General features: G+C 39.8%; 1 protein-coding gene across 1 annotated transcript in view; it reads right to left on the reverse strand.

Moving 5' to 3' along the window:
• SLC2A13 (solute carrier family 2 member 13) overlaps nt 1–22,381 on the reverse strand; it is a 395,165-nt gene that overhangs the window by 60,087 nt on the left and 312,697 nt on the right. Inside the window, exons 5-6 of the mRNA XM_019509388.1 lie at nt 21,811–21,974; nt 15,787–15,907 (exon numbers count right to left, since the gene is read on the reverse strand). Coding sequence (XP_019364933.1) covers nt 15,787–15,907; nt 21,811–21,974 — 285 coding nt within the window. The remainder of the gene's footprint in view (nt 1–15,786; nt 15,908–21,810; nt 21,975–22,381) is intronic.

The raw sequence follows: 22,381 nt of genomic DNA on the forward strand, positions 1-22,381 counted from the left end.
TGGGGGGGGGGGCAAGGGCTGTGGGTCATGAGTGAGGGACACCAAACCAGCATGGCCTGGGGGGAGGGGAAGGGAGTCATCAACTGGCAGGGTCAGTGGGGTGTGAGTCAGGACAGGACATGGACCTTTGCAAATGGGTCCAGGTAGCAAAAAGGCTGAGAACCACTGTTCTAGAGTATCAGTACCGTTTGCAATTTTCTCTCTTCTGAATAAGCCTTTAAAAAAAAAAAACGCAATTTCTAGGTCAAACGTAACTGAAATATCAGGAGACATATATTTACCAATTACTGAAGAAGGGCAAAAATAAAAACACCTTAGTTCTCAAAAGTAAAAGAATTCTGCAAATTCCAACTTAAAATTAAACTTAAAAAATCTAAAGTGTGGAAATATACAGTTAAGTTTACATTTAAGTTGAATAAAACATCCCCTACATCATAAAAACACAGGAAAAAATTTTCAAAACAATTTGCATCTTTATCCCAATGGTGACTCAGAAACGTGATATAAAATCTAACTGGATTACAGGCAGTCCTTGATTTATAATGTTTCAAGTTACAACAGTTCGCACTTACAACGTTTGTAAGTTGATACCCTGTTTCAACTGTCTGACGTCAGTTTCGATTTTACAATGCTTGATCCGACATGATGTCACGCCAGCGAACAAGTTCGCTGTGTCACCCATCTCCCTGGAGAACATCCGTCTAAACTTCCTTGGACACTTTCTTTAAGAGAAAGCAGACAAGACTCCAGAAGAACCTGCAGCCAAGACTCCTGCACAGACTTCACCCAAGAACCCTTCAAAAAGTCCAGTAAAATTACCTCAAAGAAGTCCTTCCAAATCAGTATGATTGCTATTTACAATATAAATAAATTAATGTAGTTATGTTACTCATCTATAATTGATTGAGTACAACATTCTGGGTTATTTTTGGTGAAAATAGGGTATCAGACCTTGGTTCAGAAACCAATCCCCCATTTATAACATTGTTTCCTATAGGAAAATTGGCACCGAGTTACATTTTGACTTAAGACGCGGTTGTCAGGAACCAATCATGTCGTAAGTCCAAGGACTGCCTGTACGTGAGTTTTGAAGGTAATTAAACCATACACTCAGTCTTTTTACTCCCAAATTCCTTAGTTACATGGGCAAATTAAAGAGTTCAGAAAACTTTTTTTTTTAATGTGCAAACTTAGCCTAGAAATTCTAGGCTGTTTGTGTTATTAAGAAATTCATTCTAAAGACTTTCCCCTTATATAACTGATAGTTGCAATTCTAACTATTTTTCTTCCAGAGGAATACTGTATTGAATTGGTATATACAGGGTAACACAACTACAGAAACATCAATTTCCAAAGAAACAGCAGTAGCCAAGGGATAAATCAACTCTACTTCTCTCATCTTATATAAAAACATGCAAATTTAATAAGTTGTACAAAAAGATTAAATAAAACAGAGGGAGAAGTCATTTTGAAAGATAATTTAATCTGGCAGGAGTAAATATTTCCTTCATGTCTTAAAAAGCATCAATAAGAAATATGCAGCTCTACAATTATCAATTACAAAAGGAAAGAACAATGCCATATATTACATTAGAGTCTTAACTGCATTTTGTTAATCACTATGAGACAGCAGTGGTCAGCAACAAAAACAGTCAAAAGAAACAGAAGATTTCAAATACAATAAGATATAATGTTTTAAAAATCCACATTTTTGTGTGGATAAATTCTAAGTATAATAGGGGTATTAAATACTGCTTGACTTGCCAGTGAAAATACTATGATGTTAACAGGAGACTATTGTGGTTGATTTTTACATTGTGAAATACCTCCTATCTGCTCTCTATTTAAAAGAGAGAGAATTTTTTCACTCTCATAAGAAATTCTATAAAAATATATAGTGCTAGCATATCTAATTAATATCCTGCTTTCAGAAGTGGCCAGTTCCAGATGCTTAAGATGTAAATATCTGGATTCTCTCTTATCCATATACTGCAGTGCAACCAATATGAGTACAGCGTGCAAACAGAGTTATAGAATTATCACCATCTCCAATTTGAACTTGTAATAAAAGAAAAAAAAATAAAACATCTTCTTGCAAAAGCGGATGGCTAAGAAAAATCAAACAGGAAAAAAGTTCATTTTCTCATTATTCCATTTTGAAAACTTCTTTTTGAAAACCCTGTATGGTCCGTTACTTTCAGCATATAAAACAGAGAAAACGAGGTCTAAATAAAATAATGGTAAGATCTATACTGCCTTTACAAACTATGCAAGCTTCTCTCTGGGTACATCAAGACTATCTAACACATGAATATAACTTGAGATTTGTAACACAAAGTTATCAGTGCAAATACCCTCTTGGGTTAGGGAGGAAGAAAAGGTATAAGGAAACCTTAGAGTTTTATGAATGAATTGAATTAAATAAAACCTAATTTAGAACAGCTCAATAAGTTCTGATGACTAAGAGACTTGAAGATAGAATAGGGGCTGGGCCATGCTCCCATGGGGCCATGCCCCCACCTGCCCCCACCATGGCATCAGCTTGGATCCAGGCTGCTTCCTGCCCCATGCCTGGATAGGGCCCTGCTGCGACCGCCTGATGCCAGATCAGGAACACCAGACAGGTCTGGCCCATACTTGGTCTGAGCACTGCCCTTCTGCCCCATTGGTCAAAAAGGCTGAGCCCCACAGGGGTTCATGTGTTGAACAGGAAAGCCTCTAGGGCAGACAGGTAATTGCCCCAGTCTGCCCTATGGGTCCATGTGGGCACAACTCCACATAACCATGCCAGGACCTGGGTATTACCCACCTATAGGTTGTGAACAGAAAAAACAGAACCCACCCTCCTGCCACCCCAAAACTAATTTAGAAGATTCAGGAAGCTGCAGTTACTGACTTCAATTTTAGTTGCTACTCGGGCTCTATCAAGTATGCATAACTGACATCTCCAGCAGGGTTTCAACAGAAAGACTCCAGCTGAGGCTACAGTTCTTGTGTTTAAATAAAACATTAAAAAACACAGAGCAGGTTCCTTCCTCTGGCTTGCTAGAAGCACCACCTTAATGATTCCTTTAAGTTCCATCTGCTTGCAGCCTTGAATTGTGTATCAATAGAAAGTCAAATGACACACACTAAAAAGTCATTTATTCTTGGACCAGGAGTTCCTGTTATTGGCAGTATATGAGTTCACACAGAGTCAGGATTTGACCTTAAGTCTTGAAGAGAAGATCAATCTGTCTGAGAAAAACTTGAAATGTAGTGCATAAAAGCCTTGAAAGCCTTTTCAAATCTAATTTACAATTGTGCTTTAGGTACTGTAGGTGGCTTGTTGAGTCAGAACATCCTGCGTTCTTTCCCACCCTGCGTTATTTAGAAACTGAGGTTTGTTCTGCTTGCAATTCAGGCAGATAATTTATAGATTTTTCCAATATAAGGCCTAAATAAAGTTCAGGAGTTTTTCCTCCAGAATGTCCTATAAGCAAACTTACACTAGCTACGTTAAAACTATTTCACAGTGCAACACAGACATTTATACAAGTTAAACAAAAGTCAAAGGGATTTGGAAGCTGCAGACTGAAAGAAGCAGAGGAAAAAAAAAGGGAAAATGTGAGTATTGATGCTCAGAAGGTGTTTGGATGATTTCCTTTAACAGCCCCTTCCTCCAGTCACTTTGAGAGAAAATATATTGGATTTTGCAGGCCAAAAAGAGAAAAGTAGAAGACATTTATAAAAACAAATGCTTAAAGTGGAAATGATTTCAACCTTATGCCTTTCAGAACACTGACTCCACAATTATTTGCTAAATGGCAATTTTAGGGCATTTATTTCAACATGAGTAATGCATTATAGTATGATCAGGCACAATGATGACTAACAACGATGAAAATAAGAACTATATTCCTATGCAGGAAACACAACATCATTCCCAGGGGACTGAACATCTACAATCTTCTGACTGCTACGCACAACTCCAAATATGCTTCACAACTATGCAGGAGAACTTCAGAAAAACTTAGAAATCATTTTCTTCACCTAACCTACTCCAAAAGAGATCATCTCAAGAAAGAAATCAACACATGCTGCAACAACTTGAGAGAAAAATCCAGATATCTTCCCAAACATTATACAACGTATACAAAGAGACTACCAAAGATTTTCCACAACTTCATCCAACGTAAAAAGAAGAAATGGAACCAATTACTCCAGGAACAACTTTCCCAACCACAAAACAACCATCAAAGAAACAACACCAATATCTTACAACATTTCAACTTCATGCTCAATGAAACTGAACCAATCAAACTTCAAATATTATCAGTCTCTCCACACACACACTTACCAAAGCTGAAAAATCTGTCCTCTCTAAAGGCCTGAATTCCTGTCTGGAAAATTACACAAATAAAATACTACAATGTGGAGAACTAGAAGAATTCTTCCAATGCCTCTCCCTCAAGGAATATTTCCACAACCAGAATGAATCTTCTTCCAACAACGCTTCATCCTTTGACAACATTGAGGAAAAGATCAAACCAAAAACCCTCCAAAAACCAGATTAGACACCTCATAGTGGACAAAATTCAAACCTCAACCGCTATACTGCTTCAGAGAAAGAATGAAGAATGAAATAATCAACAACACACACCACCATAACAACCTCTCCCTCTCAGAGAGAAGGACCATAGACTCTCTAAGATCCAACCACCAAATAGTAATAAAACCAGAAGGAGGACCCATAGTTATTCCTAACCATGAAGACTACATAAAAGAAGCCAACAGACAACTCTCTGATGCCACCTACTACAAAAAACTAGAGGAAGATCCAACTCCCCTTTTCACCTTAGCACTCAAAACTAACATCAAATCATTTCCATCTGAACTACAAGAAAAACTACAGAATTTGATCCCCCCCACTACCAAACGCAGGGATTTTTTACATGCTTCCTAAAATCCACAAACAAGAGAACCTAGGCAAACCTATCATATCCTACCAAGGAACTCTAACTGAGGAAATACCAGGTTTCATCAAATTCATCCTAAAACTTCTTGTCACCCAAAGTGTGTGTTTTGTCCAAGATGCAACAGAATTTCTATGAAAACTTACACACACAGACCACCTTCCCAGCAACACCCTCCTAGCCACCATGGATGTTACCAACTTATATATCAACATCTCACACCAGGATGGCATCCAAACCTGTCGTATATATCTACAAGAGCAAGAGTACAACTCAGAGTATGGACCTAAAGATATTTCTGAACTTATACACTTCATCCTCACACATAACTTTAGTTTCAATAACCAACACTTCCTCCAGACCATGGGTACAGCTACAGGCACCAAAATGGCCCCACAATACACCAGCCTTTTTATGGGCCACCTAGAAGAAGAATTCCTCAAGAACTGCACCATCAAACCCATGCTATACTTAAGATATATAGATGATATCATTATTTGGACTGAAAATCTACAATCTCTGATTCATTTCTATCAGATATTCAATAATCATTACTCCTCCATCAGACTCGCTCTTGAATACTCCAGCACCAACATTTCCTTTTGAGACACTATGGTCACTATCCAGAATGGTATAATACAAACCACCATATACAAGAAACCTATGGACCAACATACATATCTGCACAGAACCAGCAATCACCCTAAACACACCAAGAAACCAGTAATATACAGCCAAGCCCTCCGATACCACCGAATTTGCACTGAGAACCTGTGACAGTCAGCTCACAAATCTCAAAAGGGCTTTCACTCAACTAGGGCATTCTTCCAGAGTGATAGATTGCACTTTTGAAAGAGCCACCCAGATACCATGTGAAGAATCCGTGCAGTGCCAAAAGAAAATCCTCATGAATTGCACACTATTAGTTATGCCATACCATCCCTCCATGGAACCTACATGGAAAATGTTCAAACAATTGCAACCCATAATAGAAGAAGACCCAGTTCTTAAAGAGATCTTTCCAGGACCACCCATCTTAGAGTTTGGGAACCACTGGTCTAATATATCACATTTACCCAAAGAGCCTTGTCTGCCAATATTCTACAAAGTCATATGCATAACTGAATATGTCTCCACTAATGTAACACTCAATACAGAGACCAATTAAATTAGTAGAAAAGTATTCATTGAATCCAGTGTACTTTAGATTAGGTTTATAGTCACTGATTTTTTAATATGAAGAGCCATTAATATATGTGTATTTGTGGGAATAATGTGGGAAGAGTTTTACATACAATTTTCATTAGTAATAAGGATGCCATACACATTGTGCCCTATGCACAAACTAAAGCAGCAAATCCTAGCAAAAGGTCAAATGATAACCAGGGATCCTGGTTTTCTCTGATAAAAAAAAAAATAAATACCCAATTTTTGGATTTAAAACGTAACCCAAAATCCACATGTATTCATGATTAAAATGAAACACCACTAATATATACCTACATATACACATATATTTATACATACATACACAACTATCTCTCTTTATATATACACACCTATATATATAGATGCGTATACACTCCCCATACACACCCCCCCATATAGTTGTGTGTGTGTGTGTGTGTGTGTGTGTGTGTGTATACATATATATATATATATAGGTATACACAGACACAGAGACACACACACACACACCCATATATATATATATATAGGGGTGTGTGTATGTGTATAGTGGTGTTTCATTTTAATCACGGAAAAATGTGGATTTGGGGTTACTTTTTAAATCCGGAAATTGGAGATTTTTTAAAATCAGAGAAAACTAGGATCCCTGATGATAACACCTGAAATGTCTGTATTATGTAATCAATTTCAGGACTTGTACTTAGCTTACTGTTCAGTTTTCAAGGGTTGTCCACTAGAATGTTACTTAATATTAATAAGTATATGCAAAAGTTCTCTGAAACATATGTTTGTCCCTCAATTTATTTTTAGTTCTTTAGGTTTTTGTAAGGGAAAAACTATTTTTCATTGTATTCCTCTGCTAGCAAGATGACTGGTAGCTTGGTCACTTTGACATTTGAAAAATAAAATAGGCATTATATTTTAAAGGAAGCTGGGTCTACAATCTATCACACGCCTATGAAACCTGATCAGTGCTTTATAAATAGCTCACAGCTGAAAATCTGGGTTAGCTGAGATTGATAAAATATAAAAGTGATTTTTTAAATATGTCCTAAAGTCATGAACTACTTTACCATAACTTTAACTTATTATACTGGATTTTTCTAGACTAATGGTGATACTATTTTACTGTTGAATTCTAAATGGAAATATATATACACACACACACACACACACACACACACACACAAGCACACATTTATAACTATTAACTGTATAATATAATTGAAATATAATACTATTAATACCTTTATCTCAGTCAGTGATGCATATTTGTATGATGAGATTAGGAAGGTTAATTGTGTCAGAATGATTCAGTCAAGGATGAACAGCACAATCTTTCTGTGCTGAGTACAGCTGACTGCCTCTTTCACCTTAAACAAACTTTGAAGGCAACCAGTTCTGGAATAAGTTTAACCAGGAAAGCTTTTTTTATTGAATACTATTGCCATAAACATGGGAGCTGCAGAGTAAACCTGAGTAGGACTGATAAAATCAGTGTCAGTTTAACACTGCAGCTGGTACTGAGGACAAAAATACTGATTAGGGAGAAGAACCCTACTAGTTTATCTACAGGTAGTGACCAAACCTTCAAGGGCAAACAAAAAAAAAAAAGGATAGTAAAATAAGGAGGAAGAAATGAAAGAAAGAGGGACAAAAAAATGGAACAGATTTATGATGATGTCTGTCAAGAGCTGGATCGGGTTCCCTAAGTAAAGGGAATGGTATGTTGAGACTGACATTGTGTACGGACAGGCATTCATTTCTAGGAATTCTGGGAAACTGCCACAGATAGAAATCTTTCTAGGATAGGGAACAGGACACACATTCCAGTCTGTAGCTGCCCCTTTCTCCCCTGCTCCCCATACCTGAGCAAGGTATATGCTCTCCCCTGCTCACTGTGGGGAGCAACATCAGCAGCTCCACTCCTTCCAGTCCCCAGTCTGAGGGATGCACGGGAAAAATTGCCACTGTGGTTCCTCCCCTCCTGGTCTCTGGGCAAGGACACCCCACTTTGGGGAACAGACAAGGAGTAGCAGGTGCCTGCTCCTCCCTTCCCCTCCCAGTTTCTGGAAGAAGAGGAAGCACCAGTCATTCCTCAGATGGATCATTCCTCAGACTGCCCATTCCTAAGAATGGGGTGCCCCCAGGGGTGCACACTGCGGTGGGAGCCCCCCCTTGATGTGTCCCCTAGGTGAGCCGCTTGGGGCTCTGTCCTGTGCTTCCCACCCCCACTGTGCAGTGCCTGCCTCTGCCCCACTCCCTCCCTCACTGTGGGGGCCTCAATAAGTCCCCCACACACACCTTTCCCCCCAACAGACTTACCAGTTGGATGCTGCTCTCCAAGCTGCCGGGCTGGCTGCATGCATGCTGTGGCTGTGCCCAGGCACATGGCATTTATTGGCAATGTTATCAGTCACATCAGCCAAAAAAAGCCAATTGCCAATAATGTCAATTTTTCTTTTATCACTGCCGATATGATATGGACCAATGTATCGGTACACCTCTAGTTTAAACAAACTTCCAATCACTTAAACTGGTTGATGTGTAACTTCTGTCCCTAGCCCGGGAGGGGAGGGAACAGTGGGGCAATGACTGAACAACTCAGCAAAATCAGGGTATTCCTGGGAGCAGCAGGTGGCTGCTCTTCCCTTCCCTTCTCCTCTCAGTCTCAGAAAGCAGAGGGAGCAGCAGGGCAAAGCTCCCTGTCTTCTCCATACCAGTCTCAGGAAGGCCTGGGGGAGATAGATTCGGAGACAGCAAGTCAGCTCCTCTGTGATCAAGAGGAGTCAAGATGTGGGGAAATGCCCTCCACACCTTCCTCAGACTGTGGTGTCCTCAGTCTAGGAAAGGTGCAGAGGAATCTACTGCTTCACTTTTCCCAGACACTTAGGAGTCAAGGCTCATTCATTCTAGTGAGAGAAACTCTCTTGCAGGGGAGGATCTTTCAGATGTAGAAACATAATGCCTGTATGTGGCCACTGAAATAAGCTAACACATTACCTAACCACGACCTTCCTTCCAAATAAAGATAAACCCCATGGGAGAGCATGAGAACAGTTTGTAGAGTTTTGAGTAGGCCACACTTTGGGAACAGTTAGTTCCTTATAAACCTTTTAATTTCTCAACCAGTACTTTTTTTGTCATTTGGCATTTCTGTATTCAAACTTCTCTCTGTAACTTAATGACAGTTTGTGCTTTAACATAGTTAATGGTTTTGCTACTAAACAGGGCACAATCACTCCTTTTTCCATTTTGAAAATAATAAATTGTGATACGTTGCATTTTTAAACCAACGGTAAATATAATCTGTTATGTGGAGTCTATGCACCGAGATGATTTGATTTGCAGCACAATCGTCTTGGAGACATCTATCCCCAAGCTCCTTCAGTAGAAACACCTATTGCTTTTTTCAGAGTCAAGAAAGCATTTTCATTAATGAGCTGGTCTTATCTTCAATCTTATTCTAGTAGCAGTGAATAAAAGGTGTGCTGGGGGAATACTGATTTTACAGATCAGTGGACAAACAAGATGTTCCTGTTAGTATTTAGGTTCCTATTGTGGACACAATGCTTATTCCTATAGAACAGACTTGCAAACTTAGAAAAATTGCAGTCTGCACTGTGGCAATGGAAATTTTTTTTTTGCACAGGAGAATGTATAGAAAAAAGGTTTTGTTATATTCCTATATTATAGGTCATATATGCTTAGATTAATGACAAACAGTGATTTCATATAAAAACATACCCATGTACCATTACTGTACTGGAAGCTGGCCCAAAAATTTGCAATCAGTTTAAGACAGAATTGTTTATCACCCATGACAGTTCTAGATCAGCATTTAGAAGGTTACTGTTAGCTTTATTAGATGGGTAGATGGCCATTAAGAGAAGGCACTTTTTAAGTGTCCTTCAGTTCTCCATTGTGGCTGCTGGTCTGCTTCCTCATTACTAGCACCCTCCCTGAAATCCAGCTGCTTTTTGCTTTTGAGAATTCTGTTAAGATGCATTTATTACTTCCGAGACCTCTAATCAATGCAAGGTACTGAAGCAGCTGTCCTGCAGTGATCCTCTATCTGAAGCATGGAAGCTCAGTGCTGTTAAATTAACAGCTATGAATGACATAATGTATTTAGGATGAAAGTTAATTTGTTTTACTTTGACTCAATGTTTCATTATTTGTGTTTACAAAAATAGGAAGTAGCCAAGGAAATCTAAAGAAAGAATGGAGAATGTTAGACACCTCCATTACTATAGCTTTGTCTACATGCAGAGGTTGTACCACTTTAGTAACATCTCCACAATTAAAGAACTGCAACCAACCCCTTTGATTTACCAGGAAAAAAACTGAGTATAGATTTTGCAGGCCCAGATCTTTTCATCATGGAGGGAGGTGGCAGAGCCTCCTTTTAGAAATCTCTGTGGGATTGAGTGGGAACAATGCTGTTTGCACTTCATTTTCTGCAAGGTTTCTGTATCAGAAGAGAGTCTTCTGCATGTCCACAAGAGAAGACAAGAAAAGACAAGCTGCTGACCCAAAAGACAGCTGCAATGGCCACATAAAATGCTAAAAGTGATCCTCTGCTAATGCAACTCCTGCAGACATAATTGGTTAAAACTTATTTTTACTGGCAAAGTCAGCTGATTAGACTTCGTATACACAGGAAACAGAACAACTAAATAAAAGGATGCCATTTATACATGGCCACATTTCAAAGCAGAACCATAACCTATGATATGTGTGAAGTTTATTTCATGAAATACTTATATGGAGGAAGATGTTCTTCTAGATTTTGTACTTGCGGATAAAAGGGTTTGCAAGTGAAGCAGGCTAGAGCTAATCTCCGCTGGGGATTCCACCAAGGATGAAATGTTCTTAATTGCTTTCTTCCCTTGAAACACCACTAAAATAATAATTAATAAGTAATTTTCTATTGCTAGAGTCCTTGGTGGAAAAGACAGCAAATTGTAAGGCTTCACGCCACCGTCTGCAGCAGGGGCTGATAGCAGGTATTTCAGAGAAGAAATTAAGATCCTCCCCAAAATAGACAATAGTGGATAACACTCTTAGGAAGAAAGTAATTTTCCCCTAGTTCCAAGAAGCTTATCATTTCTGATGTTCTCAAACAAGAGAGTCGATATCCCATATACAATATTATCTTGTATAATTGTTGATATTCTCATTATCAAAACAAATGTTTAATCCTTTCTTGAATTCTGCTAAACACTTGGCACTGAAGCCCACAGTTAATTAATGCATTATATAGAAAACTTTTGTTTAATAACTTCTAACTTGGCAGACATTTAGTTTAATTGCTGTATCCTTATTATGGTGCCATGAGGCTAAACAGAAGCATGTGGGACCTTCTATCACTCATTATTTCATATTACCTCCTACATGTTCACTCTTATGTTTAAATTAAAACAGTTCTAGCCGTTTCAACCTTTCCCTATATGAAAGCCCCTCCATTCTTCTAACCTTCTGTAGTTGCCCTTCCCTAGACCCTTTTTCCTGCTATATTGACTTGGTCAGTCTGTTAGAAAGAACAGACAATTTCAGATGGGAGCATTCCATTGGTTCATATAATGACAACCTTATCTACTACTAACATCTTGCTTGCCTTCTGTCCACTGAACTATCCACAATGATCTCTAGGTCTCCTTCCCAAGCGGTTACAGTAAACTTGGAAATCAACAATGTGCAGAAGCAATTTAAATTATTTTTTTCAAACAAATTATTCAGAACAACCCAGTCTACATCTGTTTTCATCTGGTATCAGGCTTGACAGTCTTCCCTAGCTTTGTCCCACTCTTTTGAATGATCTCACAGTTATTTTCAGATGCAGCTCACCCCAAAAAATCTGGGCATATCAGCAAATGTTGCAAGACCTCATTGTTCACATTTGCACCATTTCTTCCAAACAATTTCCAGAGGCCATTCCATTGATACTTTAAGCATACAACACACCCCTGAATAAGATATGTATCATTTTTTGGAATGGTAGAAAGAAGAAAAAATACTCTTTCCTTGAAAATGCCAGTAACCATGGTACGGAAACACAGGAAGCTATATGGGGGTGGGGGCAACAACGCATTGTGGCTGTTTTGATAATCTCCTAGAGACAGGATGCCACAGGTGCTGCTGGCTGACCCAAAATGCCCGATTCCTCTTCTCTTCTCCAGCTGAGCTGGGTGCGCAGTCTGTAGCACCTGCCAGGAAAGCAGAGCCACTCTCAGCCAGCCCTACCTGCAGAGTCATTTGAGGGCTCACCCAACTGATTCATCAGGAACCTCTCTCTCGGCACTCATGGCTCTGCTCTCCTTTAGAAATACAGCAGAGCTACGCTCCGGGGGCTGGGGTAGAGGCTCCAAAGTCAGTACCAGTTTCTGCAGCATATGCCTCTGCCAGGGAAAGGGAAAGTAGTGCTGCATGTGGACAGTACAGTGGGCATTGCAGAGCTCCTACTATCCATTTCCAGCAGGGAGGCACCCGTGCATGTTCACTGTGGTGCTCCCTGTGCAGAAAGAGCAATGTTCTGTCCCCTGCAGAAGCTGCCATTGCTGTATTTTTTTCCTTAAAACATCTATTTCATGCAGCTGTTTTGTTTTTTTGTTTTTTAAAGATGTGTTTTGTATGTGAGAAAATACAGTAACTTTCTGTATTTTCATACAAAAAGGGACCATTTCTTTGGAGACACTTTTTTGATCTCTTTCCTGTGTCACTTGTTATTTGAGAAGGCAATGTGGGCAACCACCAAAAACAACAAAGCAGGATAGGTAGCAAATTAGGAAGCAGTGAACTAGTGAAGCAATGATATCTGTGTTTAGGGATCCTAAGACATGGATGGTATCCAAACCATGATTACCATAATTTATATCACCCCTCTTGCTAAAAGACCCACATTGCAGGATGCCATAGTTTCTTCTCCTCAGACACATTTTCTGACAAAGTGTCCTGGGGTGTGGAGAGCAGCCAGGTATACTTCCAGCCAGGGCCTCTGGAGAAACTAGACTGCTTCTCCCACTTCCAGGGTCCCACCTCAGAATTTCCTCATCACCACAACTTTCCCATAGCTTTTAGGAGAGCCTGGGGAGTCTACCCTGGTTTTTCTGCTGAGAAAGAAAGCAAAAGGCAAAGACAGGCAGCTGAACACCCATGTACTGTGTATTCTGGTCTTGAGGAGCACTCACATTTGTATTATTTGGTGAATTATTCATTTTAATCATTAATCATTCATCCATCCCTAGAATAAAATCTTGAGGCTTGTCTGTATTGCGCTCAGCCGCAAATACTTGTCAAGTAGAGAAACTGGATTGAACCAAAGAGCTGCTTCAGCCTTTACTGCAATTTAAACAAACAGTCATATTTAGCTACCATATTTACCTGAATCCACACTGACCCGGAATTGAAGATAACCCCCAATAATTAGATTCTAGCTATAAACATTAAAATTTATTATCACTTTCCATGTATATCATTTGCCTTAAAATCATCCCCTCCACTGCTGCAGTGGGGAAAGCAGTGGTAGGGGGCAGGTGTATGGGGAAGCAGTAAGGGCGCAGGGCAGTAGGGAGGCAGGTGGTAGGGGCAAGTAGTATGGAGGTGATGGGGAGGGCAAGCAGCTTACCCCCTGCTATCTGCCCCTCTCCCCCTCACATATACTTCTCTCTTTTGCCTGCCCTGCCAGGAGCATCTTCCCCACAGTTGCCCCTCTCTGCCGCTTTAGGCCCCAACCCTGCTCCTCCATCTCCCTCCCACTCTGTCCCTCACCTGCCCCCACCTCCTGGCCCCACAACACAAACATGGAATCATCACTGCTGCTACGGGCCAGGATGGGGCTGTGTTCCTTGCCCCAGGCTGGAATGGGGATGGAGCCTGCTGGCATGGGGCAAAAGTAAGAGGAGGGAAGGAACATAAGGGGCAGAGGCTGCAGGGGTTGGGGGAGAGACTGGGAGAAAGGAAAGCAAGGGCCCAAGCCTACAGGGGGAAGAGGCAAGGGATGCAGAATTGGGAGGGGAGCATGCAGCAGTAGCAGCTCTGGCCCCAACCCTGGGTTGGGGCTGGGGCCACAGCAACTGTCTGCCACCCTCAAATCCAAGATGAGGGGCTCCCCGCAATGTTAAATGGGGAAAAATCGCATCTTGCAATCATATAAATGTGGTAGTTTTTCTTAATGGAACTTTTGCATTATCCAGTCTGCCGGCCAAATGGGTACTGAGAAGCACATACATACGACTGCAGTCTCCATAGGGATAAAGGCAAGCTACTGATTATTATTTTATGCATATCAACAAGTAATCCAAACCCAAGGATGCCACATCTAGTTTGATGTCACAGGCATCCCAATACCTCAAAATCTATGTACCTCAGCCTGAAAGAATGATCTAATTTGACTGGGGTTAGGCACCCAGGACCCCAATACAGCCAATAAGGAACCTCCAAATTGTAATCCAGTTTGACAAAGTTTAGGCAATTAGGTGCAATACACAGAGAATGAGGTGTGTGTGTGCGCGGGGGAAGAGGTACCCCCAAAGGAAGGTCTAGAAAGCTCAAAGGTGCCTACAGGAAACTAATTCCCAGGCATAGGTCTGAGCTGAACAAATACAGAATGCACACTCCCAGGACAGAGGGTAGGTTGGTTCATAACAAACTTTTAGGTGGTACCTAAAAGCTTCTAGTCCAGGAAGCATGGTGAGGTAAGGACCCTCTGAGCCCTGCTGCCAGGACTTTTAAAATACTTTATTAGATAATCCTTAGTTAAGAAAAACAAAGACCCTCTGGAATGGTGTTGTCAACATATGTCAGATATGCTCCGAGCGTGTTTAATGGATCTGGTCTCTCTGGGGTATTAGACACTCCCATGGAACTGGATCACCATGGAGCTTCAGTGGGAATTAGATGTCTTAGTGACCAAAATGGATCACTTCTGAGCACATTGGATTGCTTTTGGGTAGAAAAACAGGGGCAGGTGTAAGAAACCCAAAATGGAGGCCCTGCTTAGCTGTCTACGGGGCTTCATGGCTTGAAGAACAGGCACAAACTGAAATGTTTTTTTGAACTTAAGGTGCCTAAGTTAAACCTTACAGCTGTCAAGGCACTTCTGAGACCAAACTGGATCTGGCCTTTAATCATTACTAAATCCCCGAGATTTAGTAAAGAACACTACTTCTTCTATTAAATCAGTTTGTGTATTTTATTTGCTAGCAAATAAATTAGATCAAAAACCGTAACTACAGAAAAATCAGTGAATATTTTAACAAAAATTCTAAACTAATGTATTGGAAACCCTGACTGTATGCAAAAGTATATGTTCAATTTACCATGGAAAAATGAAATAAGCATATCTACTCTGAATTCACTACTAGTAAACATGGTTTGAAAAGGTAGAATCTTTTTTAAACCAGTGAAATGAAGGGAAAGGAATACAAATGTTCTAATAGAGTTCCTGTCTGGGTTACCATGTAACACATGGGGATATCTGTAAACAGCCTAGTAACAGCAAGCACAGTCTTAGGTTTTGTTTTGTTTTTGTTTTTTTTAAATATATTCAGACCTTTTAGTAACACTGTGTTTTCAAAGGTTGAGAAATTGGGGGGCAAAAATCCAATAGAAATGTAATGGACGAACAATCATAAAATCTCACCTGTATTTTGTGCAAGTAGCATTTGGACCTGAAGGTGCTGTTGGGTTAAGAGTGATTCGTGGTGAGACCTGAGCTGACAGCAAAAATCCCGAAGCTAGAATAATGAGTGCTATACCAGTACCTAAAAACAGAAAAATAACAAAGTAATTTTACTTCAGAGAACATGAAATAATTCTCTGCTGAATAGATGTGTTTAGAAAAAAACAAACCAAGATACCCAATTTACACTGGCACTTAGCAGAGCATTTCCTACAATGCTAACCTGTCTTTTTAGGAATCTGAGAATACCTTTTGCTACATGATAACACTGGTGTCAGCTGGAGGTAGCTTGCTGCAGGCCCTCAAGGAGCCAGCCTCTCTCCCCTTCCTCCTCCTCAGGATGCTGGGGAGTCTGAGAGAACCCTATACCACTACATATGACTGTCCACACATTACATGGGAAGCTCCCAAAAAGTTCCTGTTTGAAACTACAACTTCTTTGCAGTAGATTCTCCATTTCTGTCATGAATCTGTCTTTTGTAGTGCTACAAACATCCTGAATGTGTGGGCACCCATTTTTTGTAGTCTATATGGGCATATACAGTCATATAAGTATCATGCATTTCAAAGGCCTGGATGGTATATAGGCAATGCTGTTTAGAACAGTATAAACATTTTACCAGATGCTGTGTTGGAATGGCCTGTAAAACTCATGTATGGCTTCACCACTCATCAATAACAGAGCTATCCCAAATTTTAGCCTGATACAACCTTGGGAGTATATTATACTATCATGCATCCCTTCATTTATTCATCTGTTTCACACACACAAAATATGTGCATGTGTATGTCTAGATGTCAGGCTACAGCATACAAAAGCATATTTATGAAAAACATCTTATTTCAAGAGTTCTACAGAACTTTACAAATATGGACTGATAATAGGCAAAGAGAGCTTTAACCTTATTTATGTGGAGCTACTGAATTTTCCTGTGACATAGGGACAGATTCATGAATCACTGAGCCACCCCATGAGCAGATGTTCAGCACACCACAGCAACACTTTATAATAGTTTAGGAAAAGCAAAGAAGAACGTTTTATCCTATTCAAATGCTCATCAGGAAGGAAGGCAGAATGTGAGGGACTAAGAGGATAACTCACATTTCTAAAATCATGCATGTACGCTAGAATATGTGCTTGACACTACTTGTAACATGGTTCTCATGCAGTTTAAGAAAAATACAGACTTCATGAAAATAAGTTTACCAAATTAGTATAGGGTGGGGGGAGCAGACAGAGGAGGGAAACATTTTTTCTCTCAGGTTCAAACAATTTCCAGTAGACCCAAATTTATTTGATACATGATTTAACAAAATTAATGTGAATGCATTAATTGGGAGTGTTTTGGACATATAGTTATATTTATGTAAATGGTTAGCTCTGCTTCTGATGCCAAGAGCTTATGCCAGATCAGCAAGCATAAGTATTTGGAAAATACTTATCATGAAAATACTTATGAAAATTAAAATGAGGATTTTCAAGGCATTCTGTACTTGGCTTTGTGTTGCTTCTAGTACTCTTTACACCAATGATCACGGTCCTCTGGCCATGATGGATTTCATACTAGATTTAACATGCTTTCCAAAATGCTATAAGTCAGAACATCAAACATCTCTGGACATGTTTCACATGGGGAACTATAACTGAATTGATACTCATTTTAAATATGCTCTGTCTCTTTTTCAGGAGGTTACCCTCAAACAGAAACATCTCCCCTCCTCTCTCTCCTCCTTTTATAAAGACAGGTAGTTACCTGTGTTAGTTTGAAATTAGGCAGAAGGAACAGCAAGGTAGCACCTTGAAGTCTAACTCATTCAGAAATGCATAAGCTCTCATAAGAGACAGACTACTTCTCATAACATCTGGCAAAGAGTGTATGTTTCTGAATGAGTTAGTCTCTGAGATGTCTCCTTGCCCTGCTTCCTCCTTTTATCAAGAAAAAGGAAAGTATTCAAACTTGGAAATTACTTATTACATAACATTTTCATTTTCTGAGAAGTTGTAGCTAACTAAACACAATCCAATGTACCTTATCATTAACTGATACTAAAAATTTAAGTACTCTTAAGATATTTTATGTCCTTTCCCTTACATAGTACTAAAAGTTGTACTAAAAGTACAAAAGGATAAATATTGCATGTTCCCAGACTGCCAAGTTTTTAGGAAAGAAAAAAGAAGACATTATACTTGTCAAAATCTCTGCCTATTTTCCATTTAACAAGCAGGGTTTGAAGATATAGAACAAAAGAAAAAAAGACAATTGGCATCAACATATAGCAGGAGCTGGAGTTGCATCAGTAGCTAGCCATGTTAAAACTTCATCCATCTGTTTTCACCCTCACTGGCAAAAAGTGGCCAGCTATAACTTTTATAATTTTTCATGGATCTAGCATCATGACTAGAATTTTGTTTTAAATGCTGTCAACTTTTGAAACTGATGAAGAGGACTCAACTAGATATTCCCTTGCAAAACACTGGTTAAGAATGGAAAAGCTTCAACTTAGTTTAGAAAAATGAACTTTAGGTAAATTTACTTTTCATTCAACTATTAACACTGATATTATAGCCCATAATTTGTTCATTGCAATGCTAAGACCATGTCACAAAAAATACCTGACTAAACATGTATATAGAACAATTCTACTTAGGACTCCAGAAATCTGCTTGGGTCTGAGATATTTGTGAATGTGTTTTTTTTACCCCCAATTTTTCTTTGGCTTAGGCCGTGGACAGACCTTATATTTGTAGCACTACATATCCCCTTGTAGCGCTACAAAAAGCTGGTGTGCCAACATGAACTGCGGTGCTACAAGAATACAGCAAGCGCTATAAAAATATTCTGGTTTGAAACAGGAACTTCTCTGGAGCACTTTGTTTTATAGCACCATATGTAACATCTGTACAGTTCCATGTTACACTACAGGGAGTCTCTGGGTCTCTCAGCTTACCAGAGTGCTCTGCTCTCCCTTCCTTTAAGGGGAGAAGAAAGAAGGGAGGGAGGGAGGGTGGTAGGCTCCATGACAGCCCACCGCAGGGAAAAGAGTAGGAGGGAGGGGACAAGGAACTGTTGTTCCCAAACTTAGAGAAGTAACTGTCAAAGACAGACAGTCCACTGCTGCTCAAGGGAGTGGTGGTGGGGGAGGGGGCAAGGAATACTGTTGCCCCCAGTCCAATGTAGGCCTGTCGATGACAGCTCACTGGTCCCAAACTGTCTCTTGTCTCTGCTCTCTGCAGGGGCAGGGATCATGGCTGACCACTCTGTAAGTGATTGGCTGCCCACAGATCACTGTCAGTGTGCATGGATGACTGACAGCATACCTGATCCCCCTTCCCTGGTGACTTTGTAGCAATCCAGCCAGGAGGTTCTGAACACGTGTAAACTCCTCTTAGTGTTATATTTTTATAGTGCTATGAAATATTACAAATGTACGACTTTCCATGATCTTAGCTTTCATAACTCACTATACAAACATTAACCAAATTAATCCTCACAAAAGAATTATGCAGTCAGTATTTTTACCATCCTCATTTTGCACAGTGAGAGACTGAAGGGGCAGGTCATGTGGCTTGTCCAAAGGCCCAGACACAGTCACTCTAGTAACCAGGAGTCAGAAGTCAAGATTCTGAATCCCTAATGAGGCACAGAAGAAGGATAGAGCGAAATATTCAGGCTTGCCAACACAACAAAATCCATTCTTTGGGAAAATAATACCACCCACCAGAGGATCTAATGAGCTCCTAATAATTACTCATTTAGTAAACATCTCTCCAACAAAAGTGCTTTGTATGCTGCAGAGACCATTAAAATGGAATAATAAGGGATACATAAAGATAAAAATATCAGAAAATGTGCAACTTGTATAATCACCCCTTCCTTGCCACCTAAAATTGAAAACCAGTCATCATGCAAAAAGCTCTAAACTGGATTTAGAGACTGCAGGTGGTCTCAGCCTTGACTCAGGCAAAGAGGGTCTTGTTTTTCCCCCTTTTTTGAAGTCAGTAAGAAAATAAAAACAATAAGCAACACAGTGCTGATTAAGCAGACCTTGCTGAATGAAAGATAGCAGCCCAGCAGAGAGCAAGGACATCTTAACTTTGCAGTCTTTTTCTGGGTCACAGTACCATATACATAAGACCCTATTACAATCCTGTTGTTCTTATTATTTTATTTCTGCCTGTTTGCTTTTTTTGAAACATGTTTATATGAATGTTTTCAGGTTGCCAACCTTACATCATCATCAACTGGACGGCAAGGTCACTATGACCACTGCAGAGAGAATTGTCAAAGGTAAAGCGCAAACACAAACAGCTGGCTCTTATCAAACATTAATACTCCCAGAGGTTGCTGGGAGTAAGAAGGAACTAAGGCCTATAAAAGCCAGTCCTAAATTGATTCCAGGGTGGTGAAAGGAAAAGATAACATCCAAGAGAGCTGGGATGCTGCATGAAAGGAATAGGTAGGGGGAGAGGTCCATGGGCCTGATCTGGCCTGTTCATCCAGCCCATGGACTAATCCTGGGCCACTCTACTGGCCTATAGGGCCAGATGAGTTTGACACCCTCATATTAGCTTATTGTCCACTGTAACCCCCAGGTCTTTTCTGCAGAGCTGCTGTTTAGCCAGTTAGTCCCCAGCCTGTTGCATGGTATTATTTTGTCCTTAGTGCAGAACTTTGCACTTGTCCTTATTGAACTTCAAGTTGGGATATCGTTTAGGGAGTTTTTGCTTTATACTCTCATTTTATTATTCTATCTACTTTTTTAATTAATTTTTCTTTTTTAAGACACTCTGATCGCTTGACAGGAAGGGTGGCATATAAATCTAATCAATTAAAAGTGTAGGCACATGTTAAGGATGTAGCTTAAATACTACTATTGGAGAATGTTACCTGAACTCTGGTTGGCCAGCTATTTGAAAGGTCATGTTTTGCTCTGATTAATACATTATTAAAATTGGCTAGTAAGTCACCTATACTCGTTGGACATTTAGATTTCTGATATGAAAACCACACATCTGTCAAATTTTAAATCCCTAGTCTAAAGCAGGGAAGCCCCCAAACTTTTCAATTATACATTTTTAAAAGAGTTATTACCAATACCCCAAGGAATACAACATGTATTTTCCTCCAGCCTTATTTGCACAAACTGGTGAACTGTTTTACCTGAAACTTTCCAGAAAAATTAACCTGGAAGTGGACCTTGGCATGCAAAACTACAGCTGAAATGGTTAAAATATGGCAAAATTATAAGTAAAAAACCTGGTCTTATTATGGAAATTGCTGCATGTTAACTGCAGGCAGTGATACCATCTCTGATGATTACATCTTCCTACAGATGTTCTGACTGAGTCAGAGAAACTGCTAACCCTATTATCATTCCTACTATGAGGGTGTATAGTTAATGGCTAAAATTCATAACCATTCAGAATTTTACCCTTTGGTATTTTATATCAGCATGAAGACTGCCCACTTTATGATATGTTAAATCATTAATTGCAATGTTTTTACGATTTTATATCTGGGGTGTAATCAACAGAATATGCTTTTTAAAAAGTATACAATAATTACAAATGTATTTTGCTTTCTGTAATATCTTCTGACAAAATGTTCCATATCCACTTGCATATCTAATAACTGAACATACTATATTATACATTTAAGAAGAACCCAACTGTGTAGTTATGAGCATTTGGCTTCTCCCAAAAGAAAAATCTTAATAGGCCACAAATATGGTCAACAATACCCTAAACAAATAGCCCCTATGATTAAAAAAATAACATTTTATTCTCGACCCTTAGCACATACTGTTTTCATTCAACAAGTGCCCGTATACTTCAGTATAGTGTATTCTTAAAAAAAACAACAACAACTTTTAAGGAAAAATAAGGAGCCAACAGATTTTTTTTCTTAAGACTGGTGTTGACTGTAGAAACAGTCAGAACAGTGATTTCATTTTCCTAGTTTTCATTCCCAATTAATCACACACCTGTTAAGCTACCAAGTGTAAGTTTCCGGCGGCCCATTTTTTCAACAAGCCAGACTCCCACTAGAGTGAAAATGAAGTTTATAAATGCTGTTAATGCAGCCAGCCAAATTGCAAGCCTGTCGTCTTGAACCCCTGACATCTGCAGAATAGTAGCACTGTAGTACCTGTAAAATGAACAGAAGACAAATGTAAGTTCCAGTGCCAGTTCACATTTTACTTAAATCATAGATTTATTCATAATATTAAAGCCTTACAAAATCTATTCTGACTTCCTGAATAAGGCAGGTAATTAAACTATCAACCAATAACCTTGTATTGAGCCTAATAAATCATGTATAAACTATATCTTCATAGGCAACTGGTGCCTGCTGAGTCGCCCCCCTCCCAGTGGACAGTCAGCAACTGGGGGGGGTCCCCTCGCAACTGATCCTGCTGACCTGCAACTGGCCACTGGCACTTCCAGGTCAGCAGGATTGGCGGCGGGACCCCCCCCCTCCACAGTTGCTGACTGTCCATGGGGGGGGGGGGCTTCTCCTGGCACACTCCCCAGCTGGCACTCTCGGGGGGGCGG

This window comes from Gavialis gangeticus, unplaced genomic scaffold, assembly GCF_001723915.1.
Source record: "Gavialis gangeticus isolate Ggan-Ray unplaced genomic scaffold, GavGan_comp1, whole genome shotgun sequence".
In the NCBI taxonomy this organism is placed as follows: Eukaryota; Metazoa; Chordata; order Crocodylia; family Gavialidae; genus Gavialis; species Gavialis gangeticus.